Source organism: Leptodactylus fuscus, chromosome 1 (genome assembly GCF_031893055.1).
Source record: "Leptodactylus fuscus isolate aLepFus1 chromosome 1, aLepFus1.hap2, whole genome shotgun sequence".
Lineage (NCBI taxonomy): Eukaryota > Metazoa > Chordata > Amphibia > Anura > Leptodactylidae > Leptodactylus > Leptodactylus fuscus.
In genome coordinates, this window is record NC_134265.1 from 172,684,324 (window position 1) to 172,709,268 (window position 24,945).

At 42.5% G+C, this 24,945-nt stretch overlaps 1 protein-coding gene across 1 annotated transcript in view; it reads right to left on the minus strand.

Annotated features, from left to right (window-relative positions):
• Positions 1–24,945, minus strand: part of FOCAD (focadhesin) — a 196,459-nt gene that overhangs the window by 51,650 nt on the left and 119,864 nt on the right. The window contains exons 25-26 of the mRNA XM_075279906.1: positions 22,914–23,022; positions 17,363–17,479 (exon numbers count right to left, since the gene is read on the minus strand). Of these exons, the coding sequence (XP_075136007.1) occupies positions 17,363–17,479; positions 22,914–23,022 (226 nt within the window). The remainder of the gene's footprint in view (positions 1–17,362; positions 17,480–22,913; positions 23,023–24,945) is intronic.

The window sequence follows — 24,945 nt, forward strand, 5'->3', positions numbered from 1 at the left end:
TTTTCCCGCTAGCAGAAAAAAGAAGTGAGCTGATCTTTCTTTAGGCGGATTCCGCCTGAAGAAAAAAAAAACGTGAGTCAATGGGAAGTGGAAAAACCGCGTTGCGGATATTTACAAAAGCCGCTAACATGCACAGTAGCATGCGGCTTCTACTATGGCTACTGCGCAGGCGCCCAGGCCATTTTTTTTTATCAGTGTCAGATCGCGAGCGCCGGAGGAGGACGGGACCGGAGGACATCGGAGGAAGAAGAGGCGTGGATGAAGAAGAAGACACACCCTGAATGCCCGCCCAGCATACACGATGCGTAAGTAGATCATATTCTTTTTTAGGGTTTTATTTTAAAACGGGGGGGGGGGGGGGGGGGGGCTAGTTTAATATAACATTTACGGTGCCTGAATAGCCTTTTTAAAGGCTATTCACGCATATGTGGGGCTCTATCAGCATGATTTTGCTGATAGAGCCCCTTTAACCTGTATTTCCTTGACCATCCATTGATGTATATTTCTGTATATGTTAGTGGCTAATACTGACCCACTCAGGTTAATAAATACAGTGGAGCAAAAAAGTATTTAGTCAGTCACCAATAGTGCAAGTTCCACCACTTAAAAAGATGAGAGGCATCTGTAATTTACATCATAGGTAGGCCTCAACTATGAGAGACAAAATGAGAAAACAAATCCAGAAAATCACATTGTCTGATTTTGTAAGAATTTTTTTTCAAATTATGGTGGAAAATAAGTATTTGGTCACCTACAAACAATCAAGATTTCTGGCTCTCACAGACCTGTAACTTCTTCTTTAAGAGTCTCCTCTTTCCTCCACTCATTACCTGTAGTAATGGCACCTGTTTAAACTTGTTATCAGTATAAAAAGACACCTGTGCACACCCTCAAATAGTCAGACTCCAAACTCCACTATGGTGAAGACCAAAGAGCTGTCAAAGGACACCAGAAACAAAATTGTAGCCCTGCACCAGGCTGGGAAGACTGAATCTGCAATAGGCAACCAGCTTGGATTGAAGAAATCAACTGTGGGAGCAATAATTAGAAAATGGAAGACCTACAAGACCACTGATAATCTCCCTCAATCTGGGGCTCCACGCAAAATCTCACCCCGTGGGGTCAAAATGATCACAAGAATGGTGAGCAAAAATCCCAGAACCACGCGGGGGGACCTAGTGAATGAACTGCAGAGAGCTGGGACCAATGTAACAAAGCCTACCATCAGTAACACACTACGCCGCCAGGGACTCAGATCCTGCAGTGCCAGACGTGTCCTACTGCTTAAGCCAGTACATGTCCGGGCCCGTCTGAAGTTTGCTAGAGAGCATTTGGATGATCCAGAAGAGTATTGGGAGAATGTCCTATGGTCTCATGAAACCAAACTGGAACTGTTTGGTAGAAACACAACTTTTCGTGTTTGGAGGAAAAAGAATACTGAGTTGCATCCATCAAACACCATACCTACTGTAAAGCATGGGGGTGGAAACATCATGCTTTGGGGCTGTTTCTCTGCAAAGGGGCCAGGACAACTGATCCGGGTACATGAAAGAATGAATGGGGCCATGTATCGTGAGATTTTGAGTGCAAACCTCCTTCCATCAGCAAGGGCATTGAAGATGAAACATGGTTGGGTCTTTCAACATGACAATGATCCAAAGCACACCGCCAAGGCAACGAAGGAGTGGCTTTGTAAGAAGCATTTCAAGGTCCTGGAGTGGCCTAGCCAGTCTCCAGATCTCAACCCTATAGAAAACCTTTGGAGAGAGTTGAAAGTCTGTGTTGCCACGCGACAGCCCCAAAACATCACTGCTCTAGAGGAGATCTGCATGGAGGAATGGGCCAACATGCCAACCTTGTGAAGACTTACAGAAAACGTTTGACCTCTGTCATTGCCAACAAAGGATATATAACAAAGTATTGAGGTGAAATTTTGTCACTGACCAAATACTTATTTTCCACCATAATTTGCAAATAAATTCTTACAAAATCAGACAATGTGATTTTCTGGATTTGTTTTCTCATTTTGTCTCTCATAGTTGAGGTCTACCTATGATGTAAATTACTGACGCCTCTCATCTTTTTAAGTGGTGGAACTTGCACTATTGGTGACTGACTAAATACTTTTTTGCCCCACTGTATACAAAATATATAAAGCTTGTTTCATATTATCCTATGACATTCATGGGGCATGAGGGGAAGGGAAGAAGGGTAATCGCAGGTGTGTCAAGTGGCTTGCTAAGGCGATATTCCTCACAGCTGCATTATCCCATTTCTGTGTAACCAATGTGTATATTACCTCTGTACTGTTATATTACTGCGTGAACTATCCCTGTACTGTGACATCACTGTGTGCATTATTTCTGTATTGTGGCATCACCATGTGCATTATCATGGTATTGTGATATTACTGTGTGCATTATCCCAGTATTGTGACATCACTATGTGCATTATTACAGTATTGTGACACTATTGTGTGCCTTATCTGCACTGTGAAATCTGTGTAAAAGAGACCAAAATACTCGTACACTTTCAAGTTCTGAATTTGCTGTTTAAGGTGGTTAGGGTAGAGTGGGGTCCTATTACAAGTTTTGCCATGGTTACTTGATATGCCTCTGCAGTGTGCAGTGATGGGCAGTGGAGATCACCCACTTGACAGTACAGTACACTGGTATTGGTAGCTAAAAGTAATGACACAGATACTGTGCCTCTGGAATGGGGGCTAGCAGGACCTGTATATGAAACTAAAGGGACTAGAAGACACAAGTGGTCCCTTTTAAGTGTATTATATTTTTTAATCAATAGGAAGTTGATTAGAGAACAATATAGGTGACAACCATAATACTAGCAGACACTGAAACCTAATGCCTGCACCGATTTATTTATTATTTTACAAATCATGGTCAGAAATTATTTTCCACATAACAGAGAGTAGTATAGGATGCATGGTGTAATTCTATACTGGGGTTATAAGAACAACAGAAAAAGGGAGACACAATGCAGCAAAAATGTGCCTTTTACCACCAACACTACATAATGAATTTGGTATGACTCACAATTTGACTCACAATACTTGACACACTAATAACACCTGACTTTCATTAATATACAGCAGGATTTTGTACATATCAAACATGCCATTTTTCTAAGGCACATTATGCCACTTCCAGCACATTCTATTTGATAGATGTGTGCCGGCACAATTACATGTGCTTGTATGAGTGCAGAATTACTGGGTCCCAAAGAGAATAGAATGGAAAACAAAAGGAAGGCAGAGAACAGGAAATGAAATGAAAATGGAAAAAAAAAATTATTGCCGATTAAACAGAATTGGGGCAAAATTTAACAAACAAAAGCAGTATAAAATTAGTACACACATGAAAACACTTGAAGATGTTCTTTAGCTTTAAAGTAGGTGCTATTACTTTCAGTACTTAATATGCTAATTAGGCTCTTTATTACCTGGGAGGCCTCTACTGGAGCAGACGGACAAGGACCGCCCAACTGACAGTAAAGAACCAAATTAGCATATTGGGTGCTGAAACTAAGCAAAGGGAAGACAAAGGTAATGGATGAGGCAAGCAAAATAAAAAATGTAAAATGGATACAGTGCATTGTTTAAAGAGGTTCTGTCACAGAGTACAAAATGCTAAGTGACATACCTCATTTGATTGCTTTTGTGCTCTGATGAATTTGTTGTTTTTAACCCCTTCCTGACATCCAACATACTATTACGGCAGAGGTTGGATCTTTAAAGATGGCTTCCGTTCTGCTGAAGAGTGGCGGCCATAGCTACCAGATCTCCGCTGTATATCCAGCGCTAATGCCCGCACTCAGGGTCCAGTGTGACCAAGAATGGCAACTGGGCTGGTCCCTAGCAGTCCCATACATATATTGGTGCAGAACGACTCATGTACAGTGAGATCAAAGGAGCCACCCTGTTTCCTTGACAGCCTAATGATAGCTCCCAGGCTTTTCATTGAATTATAGACAGCTATTGAGGCTGGTCTCAAAAGCGCCAAAACGTCGATTTTCAAAACATTATTTTTTTATTAATGGAGTTAATACGTAAAAAAAAAAAAAAAAAAAAAGATATCCCTGGAATCGTACTGACCCATAGAATAGAGATGACATGTGATTTAGGCTGCACAGTGAACGCCGTGAAAATAAATCCCATATGAAAGTCACACAAATGCAGTTTTTCTTCAATTCTAATTCTAAATCTTTATCCAACTTCTAAGTACATCATACAGAATATTAAATGGTACCATTACAATTTCCAATTTGTCCCGCAAACATTGAGCCTTCATATGGCTCTGTTAAAAGAAAAAATAACAAAAGTTATGGGGTTTGGAAAACAGGGAATCAAAAGCAAAAACTTAAAAATACTTTCAGCGGGAGGGGGTTTAAATCTAATTACCCATTCAAAAGATCCTGCCTCTGCAAAATTATATGTAAATTAACTCTTATTCACCAAGTGGTAACATTTATTTATTTATTTTTTTTAGAACGGCAAAAAGTTTCTGTCCACTTAGAGAATAAAGGCTAACTTTTGAATGGGTGGATGGATTTAAAAACAGCAGATTTATCAAGAGCACAACAGAAATCCAATGAGGCATGTTATTTAGCATTTTTGACTTTGTGACAAATCCTCTTTAAGGCTGAGGTGCCATGTTGCAGAAACCCAGCTTTTTTGTTACAGATTTTGCAGTGGTTTTTTTAAGCCAAAGCCAAGAATGGCTACAAAAGGAATGAGAAATACATAGGAAGTAGAGATGAGCGAGTAGTATTCGATCGAGTAGATATTCCATCGAATACTACAGTATTCGAAATATTCGTACTCTATCGAATACTACTAGCTATTCGCAGTAAATATTCGATTCAGAACCAACGTTGATTGGCCGAATGCTATACAGTGTATAGCATTCGGCAAATCAACGCTGGTTCTGCAGCAGGCTCGTCCTTGCTAGTTGATCGGACCACAGCAGTCTCCATTGTGGTCCGATTTTAGACTCCGCCTCCTCACAGATGAGCCTCCGGCAGAACCAGTGTTGATTGGCCGAATGCTATACACTGGCCAACCAACGCTGGTCAATTCATTCCTATGAGAAAAAGTCAGCTCCCTCGTTAAATTTTAATGAAAATGGAGCTGCAATGCAGAATAAGGGTAAGTTCACATGGGGTTTTTTGGACTGAAACCTGAGGCCCAAATGAACAGGCCTAGTCCAGAGAAGAAAGTATCTCGCTTCTTTTTTCAGGGAGCCGGAAGAAACGGCTCCCAGAAAAAACTCCTGAGAGCAGTCTTTTTGTTCAGGATTTTGAGGCGGATACGGCCTCAAAAGCCTGACCAAAAATCTCCATGTGAACTTACCCTGAGAAAGATATTTTTGGAAAGTGTAGCAGCTTACAAAGTACTGTCTTTAGTTTGATACTGAATTTCCTGCTGACAGACTCCCTTCATGGCACTACATTGAAAGTTTAAGTATTCAAGAACTGTAGTTTGTCATCACAAACTACAAAACATATGCAAACTTTTGAGACCTATTGATGAATCTTTATTCTCACTCACAGATGAACAGGAAAACAACCGCTATTTTGATTATGGCAGCACACTGGCTTACAGCGCTGACGTCCTAGGTTCGAATCTAACCAAAGACAACATCTGCAGGGAGTCTGTATGTTCTCCTTGTGTTTCTGTGGGGGTACTTTTGTTTCCTCCCACACTCCAAAGACATACTGATAGGGATATGTAGATTGTGAGCCCTATATAGTTCAGTGATCGACAATGTCTGTAAAGCGCTGCAGAATATGTAAGTGCTATATAAGTAAAAAGAAAAAATACTTGGTTACTACTTTTACCAGTGTAAATCCATGTGTAAACAAGTTATGTGATGCCAATATAATGTAAGAGAAGGACGTGGGTAGGAGCAATTACATAAACAATTGCGGGTCCTTCTACCTTCTTTAAACAGTGAAAATGGGGGCTATAATGAGCATTTATCAACTTCCATAGTGTCAACTGGCACTTGTTGTAGGCACTGAATCTGCAAATGTAAAAGAATCCTTTTTTCAAGCACACCAAAGAATCCAGTATTTTTACTGTGCACACAGTTAAAAAGATATATAGACTTAAAGGTTTTAGTTACTTTATAGAGATCGGGGATCCTGGAATAACTGCAAAGAAATGTGTTGAAGGCGATTGAGGTCTTGAATAGAACTCAGTGTAATACAAGAATTAGTATGCTATCAGACTGCATTGAATATAAACCTCTTGGAACTCTGTGTTTTGATGTATTTGAAGCAAGGTATCCTGGGACTTGTCTTCCTTGTTATTTATGTCTTGGTATCGTTCATTAAAATGAATTAACCCCCTATAGGAAACAAGCCATCTGCTGCTACGTTCTCCCACCAGGGTCTGATGGAAAGCTGCCAGCTCATTTTCTACTAACCAAACTTCACTACTTGGCAGGGCATCAAATTAGGCGTTAAAGGTATAGTGTGAATTTCTAAGACATAATTGATGCCTGGCAAATTGTAAAGCAACAGAAAGTCTTTAATGCCATTTTCTGTGTAAAAATAACAAAAGTATTTTAGGTGACTTTTAGGTGGTTGTCTAGTCTTTCATTTCAATAACCGTGGAATAGTCAAACCTTTTTTCCACAACATGGCCCATCATTACATATAATATTCGATGAATACAATGTGAGAAGGTGACAGATGAGATTCTGGAAGAAGGTCGCTATAACTCCCCAGATTCCTCACTTATGTGTGGTAAGTGAGGTTACAGTTCAGGTAACACCTTAGTTGTGAGATGGCTCCTTCTGTTAACCTCTTCTTATCCCATTAAGGAGGAACCTTCAAGCACAGGTGGGACTTGGGCCTCATTAAAGGCATATAAAAGGTTGGCAAATTCTCACCTCTGAGCAGTTCCTAAGGAAGTAAGGAGGAGCCGAGTTATGTTACAACCTTTGCAAACTGTAAGAGTCCAGGTTGATCTGTTATTCACCTCAAGAAAAAACTCATGGACCTCAAAAACACCCTAACTGTAACCCCAAGGGGAAATTGACATGATGGAACACGGCGGTCCCCTGAAACAAAAACCGGGTTACTTACCGTGATTCAGATGCCACACAGGAGAACACTAATGACCAGGTGGAAGTGCACACAAGTAGGAGAGCCCAGAAGGGAATAAATGGTTTGAGATAACAACACAAAAGGATTAAACAAACCCTATGATTCAAAACAAGGACGGGGCTGTGTTGACGCTAGAAACCTATTTCAGGATCACCACCCTGATTAGCAAGTGCCCTGACCAGAACCTGTCCCTCAACATAGAGAACCCTAACTGATCCTCCCTAAAAAGATGATAATATGCGATATGGAAAGAAAAGTTGGCTAGAAAGCCACATTCAACACATATAGCCAAACCTGACATGCATGTTTCGTCTGCAAAAGGCGTTCACACATTAATGCTGACTCATCAGGGGATAAGGCCAAAACACAGCATACATGTGCAACAATCAAGCCCAAAAATAAAGCATATACATCAATATAAACCTTATATCCTGATGAGTCAGCATTAATGTGTGAATGCCTTTTGCTGATGAAACATGCATGTCGGGTTTGGCTCTATGTGCTGAATGTGGTTTTCTAGCACTTGATAATTAGGGCGGTGACCCTGAAATATGTTTCTAGGGTCAACACAGCCCCGTCCCTGTTTTGAATCATAGGGTTTGTTTAATCATTTTGTGTTCTGTTATCTTGAACCATTTATTCCCTTCTGGGCTCTCCTACTTGTGTGCACCTCCACCTGGTCATTGGTGTTCTCCTGTGTGGCATATGAATCTCGGTAAGTCACCCGGTTTTTGTTTCAGGGGACCGCCGTGTTCCATCATGTCAGTTAGGGTTACAGTTAGGGTGTTTTTGAGGTCCATGAGTTTTTGCTTGTGGTAAATACATGTTAATATTGTAATACATGTATTTTATTGGCATGATATATTGAAAGTTATGTTTTAGGATTTTTGTTCTTTTGGATTTTGTGCTCAATTTGGTGATCACTTTGTGTTTTCCTATCTGCTATTTGTTGGATTTCAGTCTGAACTGTTGCCTTTACTGTGCTCTGTGTTGATTGTGTGGCTGAAGCAAGCCACACGTATAGTTAGGACACTACCTGTTTAGTTACAAGCTCAGACGAGCAGGAGTTTTTGTTGTTTTTGCCTGACTGTTAAGGCTTGTTTTTTTTTTTCATACCAGTTTTTGACAAATAAATATACAGGGTAAAACCTGTATATAACTGACGTTTTGTGTCTGTCTCTGACTGTCTGGGTCTGCTGCTGCTACCACTGAGCCAATCCTTCCACAACAAATAAAAAGAAATAAGTCTTATAAATTTACATACCATTGAACCTTTGCCGACACCCCACTTTTTCATTTTAGTACTTTTGTTTTTTTACTCCCTGCGTTCCAAAAGCTATAATTTTTTTTGTAAAGATTTACTTTTGTGAGACAAATTGTACTTCATAATGATATAATTTAATATTCCATACCCTGTATTGGACAGCGTGAGGTGGGACAGAATGGGGTGGAATGGGAAAAATTGTGCCATTTACTTATAGGTTTCATTTCCTTATGGCATTTACCATGTGGTAAAAATGACATTTAGATCAATATGATCATAACAGTATTCTGTAGATCAATATGAATGCAGCAATATCAATATCGATGATGGACTGACAGGTCAGATTTGGCTTACTGCTCCCCTGAATATACCCCCAGAGATTTTTTTTTTTTAAATTAAATGTAGATTGTAAGCCCACACAGAGCTCACAATGTACATTTTTCCCTATCAGTATGTCTTTGGAATATGGGATGGAAATCCATGCAAACACGGGGAGAACATACAAACTCCTTGCAGATGGTTTTTTGTCCTTGGCGGGATTTGAACACCAGGACTCCAGCGCTGCAAGGCTGCAGTGCTAACCACTGAGCCACCATGTGGCCCCCACATACCCCCAGAGATTTGGGAGGAACGCAGGTGAAATTGGAATTATCTAGTAGTCCCCGGGGCATCTCCTACTTAGTTCTATGTTGGTCTTAGCTCTAGTAGGCAATGGTTTATGGTTTTAGCTGACTATATTAAAAGTTATGTATTATGCTAATTTGTTTAAGTTGGTTTAATGTGTAGCAGTTCAGTACCCATTAGACTAGGGCAATATCATTTTATATAGATTTTGTTGCGTTTTAATTAAACGGGCTCTATCATTGGGAAAAGTCATTTTTAACTAATCACACACATGCATAGCCTTTAGAAAGGCTATTCCACGCGTACCTTTTGTATATAAATTGCCTCAGTGTTTTTTGAATGAGCCCGTTTTTATTCATATGCTAATTAGCCTCCAGTCAGCACAGGAAGTTCCCAGCAGCGCTTCTCTACTATTCTCTACTATCTGTTTGTGCAGACAGGAAGCAGGAAGTCATCAGCAGCAGCAGCAGCGTGTGCTATATACACCCATAGGAAAAAAAAAAAAAAAAAGCAAAGAGGGTGCACAATGAGACTTCTGGAGTGCACCAAGAGGCTAATTAGCATATGAATAAAAACAAGCTCATTTAAAAACCACTGAAGCGATTTACATACAAAAGGTACGTGTGCAGTAGCCTTTCTAAAGGCTATACAAGGATGTGCTTATCTAAAAATGACTTTCCCCAATGATAGAGCCCTTTTAAATAAATAAAGATAGATAGATAGATAGATAGATAGATAGATAGATAGATAGATAGAACCTTTATTTGCATTGCCATATTCAGACACCTGTAACTCTTTATATTTCAGTACAAGGGTCTTTTTTGTGGAGCAGGTTGTATACTTTTTATAGATATCTTTTTGGGGAATGGGTAATATTTTATTCAAAAGGGACTATAATGTGTTTGCAAAAAAATATGAAAATAGTTATTTTCTTATGCTAGAAACACAGTAAATTGCCTGAAACAGTTATTCAGAACCAATGAATAACATGAAGCATAGCACAGCTACATTAAATATGTATATATTTTTTTTTTTTTTTCAAGGATTTAACTAAATTAGCATTATAAAGCAGTGCTAGAAGAGCGACACACTTGTACAATCTGCTGCATATGGGCTAATAAACCTTTTAAGCCAAAATATATTATCAGCAGAGTGTCCACTGTGTCAACAGTGTACAGTTGAGACCTGGACACTGTACATTCAACTCTAATGGTATATACATGATGCCTTTTTATCACTTCTATACTAAATTACGGTATATTTGGTATCAAGCAGGTTGGCCACACTTTCTACCCTATTTAGGGATCCATTTAACTAAATCCATTCATAATCTGTATTCCTGCTGTCATAACTATCTTAAATTATGTTAATCGATTAGATAAGATCTAAAATCCAGAGATCTCCTACACATTCTGCGTGCTCTACACAGAAAATGTATGGTCAAAAAACTAAAGTGTAACTTTTATTAGGTAATGTTAAAAGGCAAAAATATATCTAAATACTTATAGACACAGTGCTATAAAAATAGAAAAAGAGGCAAATCAGGGCAGACAATGTGTATGGTTACATTGCTCCTTAAATATGAAAGAGGACCACACCCTATTCATTCAAAATTTGGGAAAGGGGGTCAGTGAGCAAAATGACATCAACAATTCACAGGAGATAAAGCATTATTCCTCCAGTCATTCCTATAAAAAATGTCCCCCAGCCCCCATTTCAATATCACTCAATAACATAGTTAAATGTGAACCATAGCATGCATAATTCCCCATCCCCATAGATTTCCTTCCACAGTGGGCCAGACATATATGGACATAGATTTCCTTCCACTGTGGAAGGAAATCTATGCACTTGAGAAAGGGCTTCCAGCCAGAAACGCGTTGTGTGTGTGTTTTCAATAAAGAAGGTTTCAATCATCTCTATGGGTGAGCGCTATCTATCTTTGGCCTAATCCTGTTAGGAGGCCGGTCCGTGGTTTCCCAGTATCTCCACGTCTCTGTGACGTCCACAGCTGCTGCCCTGTATCTACAGGCCATTATACTCATTTAGGGTGTTGTGTCATCACACAACCCCACCAGATGAGAAGGCATTTGTCTTATCTTTTATTGGCCTGGTACTTTGGTTAATGCACGAGGATCAGCTCGGTGTGGCTTTTTTTTTTGTTTCCTATGGGGGTTAGTATTCTTGTTAGTCATTCTATCCCCTAGAAGTTTAAGGCGGCTTCCATGGACGGCTTGGGCAGGTACTTATTTGTTAAGGGGGAGCTGGTGGGCAGCTAATGTTTATCTGGTGGGCAGATAATGTTTATCTCCCTAATTCCAATCAGGTTAATGCGCTGGAGAGAATTCTATCTACGTTGGCTGATTTCACTGAAGGGATCTTGTTGCTAGGGGTGGGGATTTTAATCTCGCTTTGGATCCGTCACTTGACGTCTCCAGGGGCTCTTCGCACCTGTCGGGGAGTGTGGCATACGGTCCACCCCGATGCCAGGGATTACTTGTTTTATTCCCACACTCGAGATATGTACTCCAGACTCGACTATTTTATCTTGAAGCATGCTGATGTCCCCCTGTTCAGGGACCCCACGATCTATGCCATTACCTTTACTGACCTTTACTGAAGCATGCTGTGCTTGCCTCTCCGGCGACCAGACCACGGTCCTGGCAGTGGCGGCTCAATGAGCCACTGCTTCAGGACGTTCCTACTTCTCAGGCAGTGTTCTTGGCCCTGGACAATTATTTCAGGGAGAATGACACCCCTGATGTTTCTCCATTGACTATTTGGTCCGCTCATAAGTGTGTGATCCCGGGGTGTTTGTACAGCATGGTACCCAACTCAAGAAAGAGAGGTCACGTAAGGTAGTGTCTATGATTGTGGACGTGGTTTCCCTGTAACAGGCACACAAGCATACACATGCCCCCCGATACTCAGGCTGCTCCTCTATTGGCCCATAAAAAACTGAGAGAGCGTGTTGACATTCGTACCAAGTACCTTCTTGCAAGGGGTCGCAGGCACTTTTACGAATTTGGTAACAAGTGTAGTCATGCTTTAGCGAGGTCCTCAAGGAGCAGAAAACCCGTAATTATGTCCCTACGATATCCAACTCGACAGGCGGCCGCTTATCGGATCCGCACCATACTGCGTAGGAATTTGCCTGGTTTTATCACAATCTCTATAACCCCCCCTGCCTATGACCCTGATGCCCCCCTGCTGAATGATGCGCTTAAGCAATCTATTGACAGTTTGGGTTTGCCTACACTTCCCTCAGAGGCCCAGGTCACATTTGAGCTCCCCATTACCGGAGATGTGGTTGCTCTGGTACTACAGTCGATGCAGCCTAGTAAAGCTACTGGCCCGGATGTTCTCCTGGCTTTCTATAACAAGAAATAGTTCCAGACTTTGGTGTCTCCCTTGATCTGTGCCTTGAACTCCTTGTCGGCGGGTGGAACCCCTCCTCCTGACTTTACTAGGAGGGTAAGGACCCTGCGTTATGTGCGAACTATAGGCCCATTTCCCTCCTTATTGTTGATATGAAGATCTTCTCTAAGATCTTGGTGTCGAGGTTGGCCCCCTTCCTCCCTGACCTAGTACATTCTGATCAGGTTGGCCTTTTATGTTTGCAGTACTGGATCATATAGGTATAGGTCAGTCTATGCGGTCCTGGATCTCCTCTTTGTATTCTAATCCCTTGGCCTCTACGAGAGTTAATGATGTACTGTCTTCTCCCTTCTCGATTGGGAACGGTACGCATCAGGGCTGTTCCCTTTCCCCTCTGATTTTTGTTTTGTCATTGGAGCTCCTGCTTCGTAAGGTTAGGGCTAGCCCGGGTATAGGTGGTTTGCGTATGGGTACTCGGAGACTGAAGATTGCAGCTTATGCAGATGATCTTTTGTTTTTCTTACAAGACCCGGCAATCTCCCTCCCTGCCTTGATGTCCAAACTGGATGTTTTCTATCGTCTTTCTAACTTTCAAATTAATTTTCAGAAATCTGAGGCTCTTAATGTCTCGCTTCTGCAGAGTCTCCAGTATTCCCTTGAGACTTCCTTCCCCTTTAAGTGGACCGGTTCGGCTAGCAAGCACTTGGGAGTCTGGATCTCCGGGAATCTGGGGGAGTTGTACAACAAAAACCATCTGCCCATCCTTCGGACAGACAGGTCTCACTTGAGACGTTATGGGACGTACATATGGTTCGGGCGCTGCGCTATCTATAAGATGAACGTAATGCCTCGCCTATTGTAACTTCTTCAGACTATGCCTATTCAAGTTCCTCCTGGTTTCTTCAAATTGTTGTATAGTGACCTCTGGCAGATTGTCTCGCTCTACCTTGACGCTGCCTAAACAATGGGGTGGGTACTATGAGGCGTCCATGCTTATGAGAGTTCTGGATTGGTGCTGCCATTTCCCCTTCAAGCAGTGGGTCTCCCTTGAGAACTCCTTCCATGGATCTCCTTTGTGCTTGCTCCCTTGGTTGGATGCCCCGTGCCCGGCCTCTCTGAGGTCCCACCCTACCATAGGGCCCACCCTCTATATGTGTAGGCTGCTTTTCCCTAATACTCAGCTCTGAACAGAGACTAGTGGTTCTGGTATACACTCCGAAGAGGTCCACATCAATGATGTAAACTGATGGGGCAGATCTGTCAGTAACTTTTACTAGTAGTACAGTCAGTTTAGATATGATGTCATAAATAGCGGATATAACTTCAGATTCAGCTCTGACATATATTTATCAACAGGATCATGCTCATAGCAATATATATGGCGGCAAATGTTACAATGACAACATGAATGAAAAGAGAAGCCTAACTCTGTGATGATACCTGTAGCTACCGTGTTTCCCCGAAAATAAGACGGTGTCTTATATTAAATTTTGGTCCTAAAGATATGCTATGTCTTATTTTCAGGGGATGTCTTATTTTATTTTTGTGTGCTGCTGCTACCACTGAGGTACGCCGAGATGTGCTTGCTGTGCAAAGACTGTATGAAGAAAAACATTGCAGCTGGCTGAATGCTGTGTGCAGTGCTCTGTGTGCACAGGAAAGCCGGCTGCTGCCACTGCTGTGATACCATACGTTGTATCCACTGTTCCTGCTGCTGTGGGATGAGCTGGGAGAGTGGACCCCCGGCCGCATACGATGCTTATTGTATGCACAGCGGGCACCTCCCAGCTCATCCTACAGAGGCAGGAACAGTGGATACAACGTATCGCAGAGGCGTCAGCAGCCGGCATACCTGTGCACACGCATCGCGCACAGTGTTCAGCCGTGTTTTCCTTCATACAATCTTTGCGCAGAAAGATTATTATTATTGGGGGATGTCTCATATTAGGCAATTCTACAAAACCTCTGTTATGTCTTACTTTCGGGGGATGACTTATTTTCGGGGAAACAGGGTATATACTGGTGCAGTCTAAAAAAATGAAACAAGTGTGGATGTCTGTTCTATTTTCATGTGCCAGCAGGGAGAAGATTTAGCTGAGTAGTATTTATTTTGCCATTCATTATTGTAAATGGTCAAAATGGTCAAACACCCAGGTCTCCTGCAGATAAGCTAGTTAAAGAAGCCACAGCACTTTCTGAGCTCTGTGGCCTCTTCACTGAGTATTAAACACATTGTCCTACATATTGCAGAGTCTATACTTGATACAGCATCTCAGCCCTGTTCACAGGAGTGGGACTTGGCTACTGCTGCACCAGGTGATCAAACTTAAAGTCATTGGCACAGGGAAGAGATCATCATGCTTATGAGCACAGCAGCTTCTTCAAACAGCTGATTATTGGGAGTCCTGGGTGTTGGACCACCACCAATCAGATATTGACAGCCTATCGTTAGGTGTAAAGAGAGCTAAAAACTTGGGATATAACATTAACTTTTTAGAAATCCTTTATGAAACCATTAGGGTATGTTCACAAGGACATTTTTGCAGGCTGAATTAAGTTTTTTGCCGCTTCGCCCCCCTTTTTTTTTGCCAAGGTTATTTGCTCCAGCACACTGTATGGACCTGGAAACTTCCCTTTCCCTTTAAACACTTGTGACCCTCTAAACACTTTGAACACTTGTTGTTTTTGGAAAAAAACTAATCAAAAATTGTGTAAAAAAAAAACCCCAAACCATCAGCTAGAACAGGGGTAGGGAACCTTCGGCTCTCCAGCTGCTGTGAAACTACAACTCCCAACATGCTCCATTCACTTCCATGGGAGATCCAAGAACAGCAGAGCAAGTATGCATGCTGGGAGTTGTAGTTTTGCAACAGCTGGAGAGCCGTACGTTCCCTACCCCTGAGCTAGAAGGAAAAAAAACTGCTGACACTCACTGAAATAAATGGGAGGCGTTTTTTGACGTGGATTTTGAGGCAGATCCTGCCTCAGAATCAGCCTGAATAAAATTTCCATAAGAAAATACCTTTACTAGCACTGAAAATAAGGTTTGGTAACACTTAACTTTTATTATGTTTATTAAAATTCATATAAACCACATAAGTCTCAAGCTGTATAAATATATGCTAGCCAGAAAAGAAGAAAGGGTCACTATTCTCTGGCGGGGAGACAAATATGCAAAATCTAGTCAATACTCCAAGGAAATTGTTCCATTTGAAAAATTCTAATAGAATAGAATATCAAATATGTGCCAATAGGCATATTGGTTGGCTAAGGAATAGATACTAGAAATAGATACATACTCTGCCTGCCTACCACTTCTGTCTGTATTAAATACTCAACAGGGAACTGATCACAATATTATGTAGGAGGTTAAAGATTCTAATGACAATGCCTAATGGCGGTCTGTTATCAACTGCCCTAGCCATAAACGCACCGATACGTGGAGCCCAGCAATGGCACACAGAGATGTGTCCCCAGAAGCCGGACCAATCAGGGCTGGAACGTCTGTGACGTCAAAAAGTCCCACCTGAACTTGCACATAGGCAGTCGTGCTTGGAGACACAGCTGAGGTAAGTGGGCAGAAGCCATCTGGTGCTATAGAAATTCTGAATAGCACCCATGGCTTCCCTCACAACAAAACACACAAGCAGTGCTGAAAGATACACACATCTGCGGGTGATGCAACATCTCAAAGTCTATCTGGTTCATCTCACAGAACATATAATCCATCAGCGGGACAAAAAATAGACAGGTTTATCATATTATGCAGTATTAACTGACTGCAATCTAAATAGAGGGACGGAGATCCACAGATACGCTCTAAATTAATATATATTTTTTCCATCAGAAAAGGTCATTCTGATGGAATAATGGGAATAATGAAAGGTGAACAAGAATTACAAGAATAGATCAGGCAATGCAATCCATGATATAGATCATCATAGAAGGAGGGATCACTAGTAGTGATCCATTGTAGTAGTGTGAAGAACTGGCATGTAAAAGAGCATTGGTCGATGTCCTTCTACTAAAAGTATCAGTGGAAATCATGCCACCAGATTCTCTCTCAATCAAGATGACTAAAAATTCAACTTGTGTCTGACTATAATTTAACAATTAGCCGTATGTTGAGATCATTTTGGTTGAGTGAATTGAGCCAACAGACAAAGGAGGGAATGTTGTGATCTGGCCAACACATATACAACATTTAGACAAATTAATAACACAGATTGCTGCCAGAGGCTACCACAAGATCCCATACCTCAGTTGAAATGTGAATTAGATGACATTCTTAAACAAGCGCCCTAGGTTTCCACCATTTATCTCCTCCCCAAATTCCACAAGAATTCCAACATTCATCCAGAACGCCCCAGATGGATTAGATTTCAGGGTAACAAATACTTATTCTGGGTGTACTTACCCTTCAGTTTTACATCCTCTGTTGCAGAGACAGTCATTCATTTCAGAATAAGCAAATGAGCAGTCTCGAGCACACAAGGCGGCTCTGTTGCTCCAAACTAGTATGCACAATTCTGCTCTAATACACGGGCATAGAGAATAAAGGACCTGCAGTGTTTTTACCTTAGCTCCTTGACCCTGTCATTCAAAGAAAAAAGGGGGCAAAGAGGGCATAGTATAGCAGCGTGGAACGTAGTAATCTTGAGCAACTGAGCCGCTCTTGGTACTCCACACTACTCATTTACATATTGCAAAATAAATGAATATCTTGGCAACAAAGGCACACATTTTTATTAGGAAAATAATGTTACATCCAGGTGAACATGAACTATCTATGTTGCTGATGACAGAGATCATGCATATTAAACTCTTTCACACATTTAAAAAATAAAAATAAATTAATAAAAAATACTCAATGAAAAGTTAGTGAACTAAGTTGTCACACCTCAAGTCTGTTATTCAAAGATATTATAAAATGTAATAAACAAACATTCACAACCAACTTACATGTTGGAACCAAGGAAAGATTCTACCCTTGGGATGGTAGTGACTGTTGACAATACTCAGTAGGGTATCAACCACCATACCAAGCCATGCGTTGGTAGGCAAAATATCAGGTCCAAGCTGCAGATAAATAATTATAAATATCAAGATCTATTACATTTCTTCAACGTAATGAATATAACAATTTACAAACAATATATGCAAATAATAAAAGCCAATTACAATGCTTAGTTAAACTTTTGGTCTTTGTAGCAAAAAAACCCCAAACAATTATATTTATAATTTATAAAAAATTAAAAAGGTAGGAAAGAAGGAAGGAAAACAGAGTCCCAGTCACAGAAAGCGATCAGCAGACAGGTAAGTATGCAGTACATAAATCAAAATTGTGGAAATAAATGTGGTAGTAAAGCAAAAGTCTACTATGTATAGGATGGCTATGAACAAGATTATGTCAAAGAGGTACATAAACCAAAACTGGGATAAATAGTGTAAGTGTAAATAGCCAAACTATATATAAGGGTGGATATCACAAAAACTAGCAGATAAATCACCAATAGAATAATAGAGCAATACAGACCAAATCTAGCTGATGAACTCCAACACGGGCTTCGCCTAGATGGCTTCATCAGCTAGATTTGGTCTGTATTGCCCATGGTACACTACACATAAATGTAGAGAATAAAAAAACAAATCAGACAAATATCAACAAAATAAAACAACAAAATGCCCAACTGGAAATAAAAAAAACCAACAACTGGGAATTATAGGAAAGGTTTGGATTAGAGATGAGCGAACACTAAAATGTTCGAGGTTCGAAATTCGATTCGAACAGCCGCTCAATGTTCGTGTGTTCGAACGGGTTTCGAACCCCATTATAGTCTATGGGGAACATAAACTCGTTAAGGGGGAAACCCAAATTCGTGTCTGGAGGGTCACCAAGTCCACTATGACACCCCAGGAAATGATACCAACACCCTGGAATGACACTGGGACAGCAGGGGAAGCATGTCTGGGGGCATAAAAGTCACTTTATTTCATGGAAATCCCTGTCAGTTTGCGATTTTCGCAAGCTAACTTTTCCCCATAGAAATGCATTGGCCAGTGCTGATTGGCCAGAGTACGGAACTCGACCAATCAGCGCTGGCTCTGCTGGAGGAGGCGGAGTCTAAGATCGCTCCACACCAGTCTCCATTCAGGTCCGACCTTAGACTCCGCCTCCTCCGGCAGAGCCAGCGCTGATTGGCCGAAGGCTGGCCAATGCATTCCTATGCGAATGCAGACTTAGCAGTGCTGAGTCAGTTTTGCTCAACTACACATCTGATGCACACTCGGCACTGCTACATCAGATGTAGCAATCTGATGTAGCAGAGCCGAGGGTGCACTAGAACCCCTGTGCAAACTCAGTTCACGCTAATAGAATGCATTGGCCAGCGCTGATTGGCCAATGCATTCTATTAGCCCGATGAAGTAGAGCTGAATGTGTGTGCTAAGCACACACATTCAGCACTGCTTCATCACGCCAATACAATGCATTAGCCAGTGCTGATTGGCCAGAGAACGGAATTCGGCCAATCAGCGCTGGCTCTGCTGGAGGAGGCGGAGTCTAAGATCGCTCCACACCAGTCTCCATTCAGGTCCGACCTTAGACTCCGCCTCCTCCGGCAGAGCCAGCGCTGATTGGCCGAAGGCTGGCCAATGCATTCCTATGCGAATGCAGACTTAGCAGTGCTGAGTCAGTTTTGCTCAACTACACATCTGATGCACACTCGGCACTGCTACATCAGATGTAGCAATCTGATGTAGCAGAGCCGAGGGTGCACTAGAACCCCTGTGCAAACTCAGTTCACGCTAATAGAATGCATTGGCCAGCGCTGATTGGCCAATGCATTCTATTAGCCCGATGAAGTAGAGCTGAATGTGTGTGCTAAGCACACACATTCAGCTCTACTTCATCGGGCTAATAGAATGCATTGGCCAGCGCTGATTGGCCAGAGTACGGAACTCGACCAATCAGCGCTGGCTCTGCTGGAGGAGGCGGAGTCTAAGATCGCTCCACACCAGTCTCCATTCAGGTCGGACCTTAGACTCCGCCTCCTCCAGCAGAGCCAGCGCTGATTGGCCGAATTCCGTACTCTGGCCAATCAGCACTGGCTAATGCATTGTATTGGCGTGATGAAGCAGTGCTGAATGTGTGTGCTTAGCACACACATTCAGCTCTACTTCATCGGGCTAATAGAATGCATTGGCCAATCAGCGCTGGCCAATGCATTCTATTAGCGTGAACTGAGTTTGCACAGGGGTTCTAGTGCACCCTCGGCTCTGCTACATCAGATTGCTACATCTGATGTAGCAGTGCCGAGTGTGCATCAGATGTGTAGTTGAGCAAAACTGACTCAGCACTGCTAAGTCTGCATTCGCATAGGAATGCATTGGCCAGCCTTCGGCCAATCAGCGCTGGCTCTGCCGGAGGAGGCGGAGTCTAAGGTCGGACCTGAATGGAGACTGGTGTGGAGCGATCTTAGACTCCGCCTCCTCCAGCAGAGCCAGCGCTGATTGGTCGAGTTCCGTACTCTGGCCAATCAGCGCTGGCCAATGCATTCTATTAGCCCGATGAAGTAGAGCTGAATGTGTGTGCTTAGCACACACATTCAGCTCTACTTCATCAGGCTAATAGAATACATTGGCCAATCAGCGCTGGCCAATGCATTCTATTAGCTTGATGAAGCAGAGTGTGCACAAGGGTTCAAGCGCACCCTCGGCTCTGATGTAGCAGAGCTGAGGCTGCACAAGGGTTCAAGCGCACCCTCGGCTCTGATGTAGGAGAGCCGAGGGTGCACTTGAACCCTTGTGCACCCTCAGCTCTGCTACATCAGAGCCGAGGGTGCGCTTGAACCGTTGTGCACACTCTGCTTCATCAAGCTAATAGAATGCATTGGCCAGCGCTGATTGGCCAATGTATTCTATTAGCCTGATGAAGTAGAGCTGAATGTGTGTGCTAAGCACACACATTCAGCTCTACTTCATCGGGCTAATAGAATGCATTGGCCAGCGCTGATTGGCCAGAGTACGGAACTCGACCAATCAGCGCTGGCTCTGCTGGAGGAGGCGGAGTCTAAGATCGCTCCACACCAGTCTCCATTCAGGTCCGACCTTAGACTCCGCCTCCTCCAGCAGAGCCAGCGCTGATTGGCCGAATTCCGTACTCTGGCCAATCAGCACTGGCTAATGCATTGTATTGGCGTGATGAAGCAGTGCTGAATGTGTGTGCTTAGCACACACATTCAGCTCTACTTCATCGGGCTAATAGAATGCATTGGCCAATCAGCGCTGGCCAATGCATTCTATTAGCGTGAACTGAGTTTGCACAGGGGTTCTAGTGCACCCTCGGCTCTGCTACATCAGATTGCTACATCTGATGTAGCAGTGCCGAGTGTGCATCAGATGTGTAGTTGAGCAAAACTGACTCAGCACTGCTAAGTCTGCATTCGCATAGGAATGCATTGGCCAGCCTTCGGCCAATCAGCGCTGGCTCTGCCGGAGGAGGCGGAGTCTAAGGTCGGACCTGAATGGAGACTGGTGTGGAGCGATCTTAGACTCCGCCTCCTCCAGCAGAGCCAGCGCTGATTGGTCGAGTTCCGTACTCTGGCCAATCAGCGCTGGCCAATGCATTCTATTAGCCCGATGAAGTAGAGCTGAATGTGTGTGCTTAGCACACACATTCAGCTCTACTTCATCAGGCTAATAGAATACATTGGCCAATCAGCGCTGGCCAATGCATTCTATTAGCTTGATGAAGCAGAGTGTGCACAAGGGTTCAAGCGCACCCTCGGCTCTGATGTAGCAGAGCTGAGGGTGCACAAGGGTTCAAGTGCACACTCTGCTTCATCAAGCTAATAGAATGCATTGGCCAGCACTGATTGGCCAGAGTACGGAATTCGGCCAATCAGCGCTGGCCAATGCATCCCTATGGGAAAAAGTTTATCTCACAAAAATCACAATTACACACCCGATAGAGCCCCAAAAAGTTATTTTTAATAACATTCCCCCCTAAATAAAGGTTATCCCTAGCTATCCCTGCCTGTACAGCTATCCCTGTCTCATAGTCACAAAGTTCACATTCTCATATGACCCGGATTTGAAATCCACTATTCGTCTAAAAAGGAGGTCACCTGATTTCGGCAGCCAATGACTTTTTCCAATTTTTTTCAATGCCCCCGGTGTCGTAGTTCCTGTCCCACCTCCCCTGCGCTGTTATTGGTGCAAAAAAGGCGCCAGGGAAGGTGGGAGGGGAATCGAATTTTGGCGCACTTTACCACGTGGTGTTCGATTCGATTCGAACATGGCGAACACCCTGATATCCGATCGAACATGTGTTCGATAGAACACTGTTCGCTCATCTCTAGTTTGGATTACAATTATGAAAATCTCTAAAATGTCAGGGAATCGGTTGCAGTATTTCTAGGGCCTGGGATGATTCTGCTGACTGGAACTTACTCATGTGATCAGAGACACGGACTTTGAGGGCATCCCTATATAACTGAAACCACAGGGCCAAGTGGTATAATAGATGACAGTCTGTGTGTTACATGTATTATAGGAAGTCCTAAAGTTTATCACCTGAAGAGTCGCATAATGTTGTAGATCGTCACATATAGCAAATCAGGCTACACTTCCCACATGGATAAAAGTTCAATTTACGACTTTACTTCTAAAAATTAGTTTGGGATTTCGGGGCATAATAACTGCCAGTCACAATATCACAAAAGTTCTTAGATTTCCTTCAAGTGATACTTGCGGACTCAGTCAAAAAAGGGACAATATCATTGTGTGTCATCAATATTGGCCTGCTCTCAGGACTTTACTCTCTGCATTTTTCAAGCGGATTCGGGTAAGGAAAACCTGAATGGAGTGCGAACTCTGGTGTGAATCCAACCTTACTTAGTTATTTTTTCTATCGGAAAGTTCTGGGTCTCTTTTCCCCATTTGGGTCTTGTGATCTCAGGGTGACTCCGTGACAATAACATAACTTTCTGTTCTCTCAAGGGGTGACCAACTCAGGCAAAAGACCTTTCTGTATAATGAACAGCATGGAATGTACAACACATGCTGTCCACCTGGGGAGAGGATGAGTATAAGACAGCACGTGTGACACATCTATAATGGAGAAGATCACAGTACAGTCTCCCTGACTGGATATTTTTGGTCTCTTCAATTATTTGGGAGAGTATGTAAAGGATAATTCCACTGTTTTGAACTGTTAGCAATCTAGTCATGAACTATAAACATTTCTATGTATTTTATTTTTTTAATTAACCAAAGCATGTAATGACTTTACTGCACAGCAGTGAAAAGGGTTATGAAAAAAAATAAATCACAAATATACAACCAAAAGTGTAAGTTTATTAAGTCAAATAACTACAACCAACACTAGGGAATAAGTGTTTCAATGTCAGGTTGCTATTTGCTACCAAACATTGTATGCAATGCCAAGTTTTAAGGGTATGGAGTGCAAGAATACGAATATCAAGTAATTAAAGATCAATGGTATACCGACCTCTGGGGCACCTTCACTCTCTGAAGGAAGACTGCCTTCATATTTAGATACAGCAACTGCTAAGCCGGTGAGTGCTAAAAGAGCATTTCCCTTTACCACAGGACTATCTCTGCAAAAAGAAATAAAAAATAGCAGGAGTAAGATTTAGCAGAATAGGTTTTAGTTGGCTTCTGCCTACTTAATCACACAGGACTTTATTGGATATGATGTAACAAGGTGTAACTTGACTGTCAAAGGGGTATTCCCATGAACATAATCATATCTATATTTGTAGATTATTAAAAGTTAAGACCATAAAAACATAAATACAAATCATACTTACTATGCACGGTGGGCAGTTCGTGCACTGGTGGACGCCATCTTCGGTCCCGCCTTCCTCTGGTGTCTTCTTCTAGCGACGTCCTCCTTCTACATCTTCATCTTCTTTTCTTCGGCGGGTTGTGTTTAAATCCCGCGCGTGCGCAGTATCACTCCCTCTGGAGTGCTACTGCTCACACGCTCTGGCGCCATTCTTGTCATAGCAGTTCTAAGGGGAACTGAGCATGCTCAGTATTCTCAGTTCCCCTTAGAACTACGTGAGCGTACTGCACATGCGCAGTACAGTTGCGAACTTCCATTGACAAAAATTGCGCCGGAGCGTGCGTAGTAGCCCTCCGGAGGGAGCAATACTGGGCACGCGTGGGATTCAAACACAACCCACCGAAGAAAAGAAGATGAAGGTGTGGAAGGAGGACGTCGCTGGAAGAAGACACCAGAGGAAGGTGAGACCACCAGTGCACGAACCGCCCATCATGAATGGAAAGTATAATTTGCATATATGTTTTTATGGTCTTCGTTTAAAACGGGGGTGGGGGGCTTTTAAATTACCAACAGTGGTGCCTGAATAGCCTTTTTAAAGGCTATTCAGACATATGTGGGGTTCATACGGCATAATTTTGCTGATAGAGCCCCTTTAAAAAAAATTTTGCAAATATAAGTATTTGAAAATTTTGCAGAGTTTTAAAGATTTTCTCTTAGTGGTGACAGTCTGTTGTTTTGATCGGTTGCCAATGGATATAACCACAAATGCAGAAATTTTCTATGGTCTGGCACTTGTCAGGGACCCAGTCATGCTGTCTTTATTGTAGCTGGGTCATCAGACAGGGACACTACATATATCAGGGCTCGGTCTCCGTTCATGCAGGTTTCCGTTTCCTGCACAAAACTGAGCAGGAGACGGAAACCTGCAGGACTCTTTCATACCCACTCATTTGAATGGGTTTGAAAGATGTCCGGCCGTGAGCGTTTTATGCTCTCCACCTCAAAACCGTTTTGTTTAAATCAGACACAGAGTCGGACATGCAGTACTCTGTGTCCGATTTAAAAAAAACAAAAACGGTTTAGCAGCAAAGCGCATAAAACGCTCACCGGCGCTCAGAATGGACTCCGGCCGCTAGTGTGAACCTATAGTCAGAAGATATCCCGGCCATAATAAGAAACTCGTAGCTGATTTTCTGACCATAGAAAGTTTCTGCATTCATGGTCGTATCCACTGGCAACTGATCAAGACAACAAGACTGTGACCAGAAGATATTTAGAGAAAATGCTTATAATTCTGCAAAATGTTTAACTTCTAATTATCTACATTTTTAAAAATGGTTATGTACATGAGAATACCCCTTTAACATGATGTTATTAAGTGCCTTGACCCTGCTGGTGACCGCCGTGGGCACTGCTCCTCGTCGCTTACCAGTAGCGTGTTACTATTTTTTATTTTTTGGTCCTCTCGGACCGACCTCTCTTGTTTTTGGGCCTGGCCCTCTCGTTCTCCACCCTTTTTACATTTTGTTTTGCTGCTTGGGGAATGAGTAGCTTCACGTTTCTGAACTACCTCTCCCCCTTGTTAGTAGGTTTGGCAGCTCTTTGGGGGCATACTGCGGTGTGCCCCCGAGACCTGCTTAAGTGGGTAGTTTCCCACAGTTTTTTGTTGTCCGATCCGGACTAGATTGAATCAGAAGAGCTTTTTCCTCTTTGTCTTTCTCCCTAGTGTTTG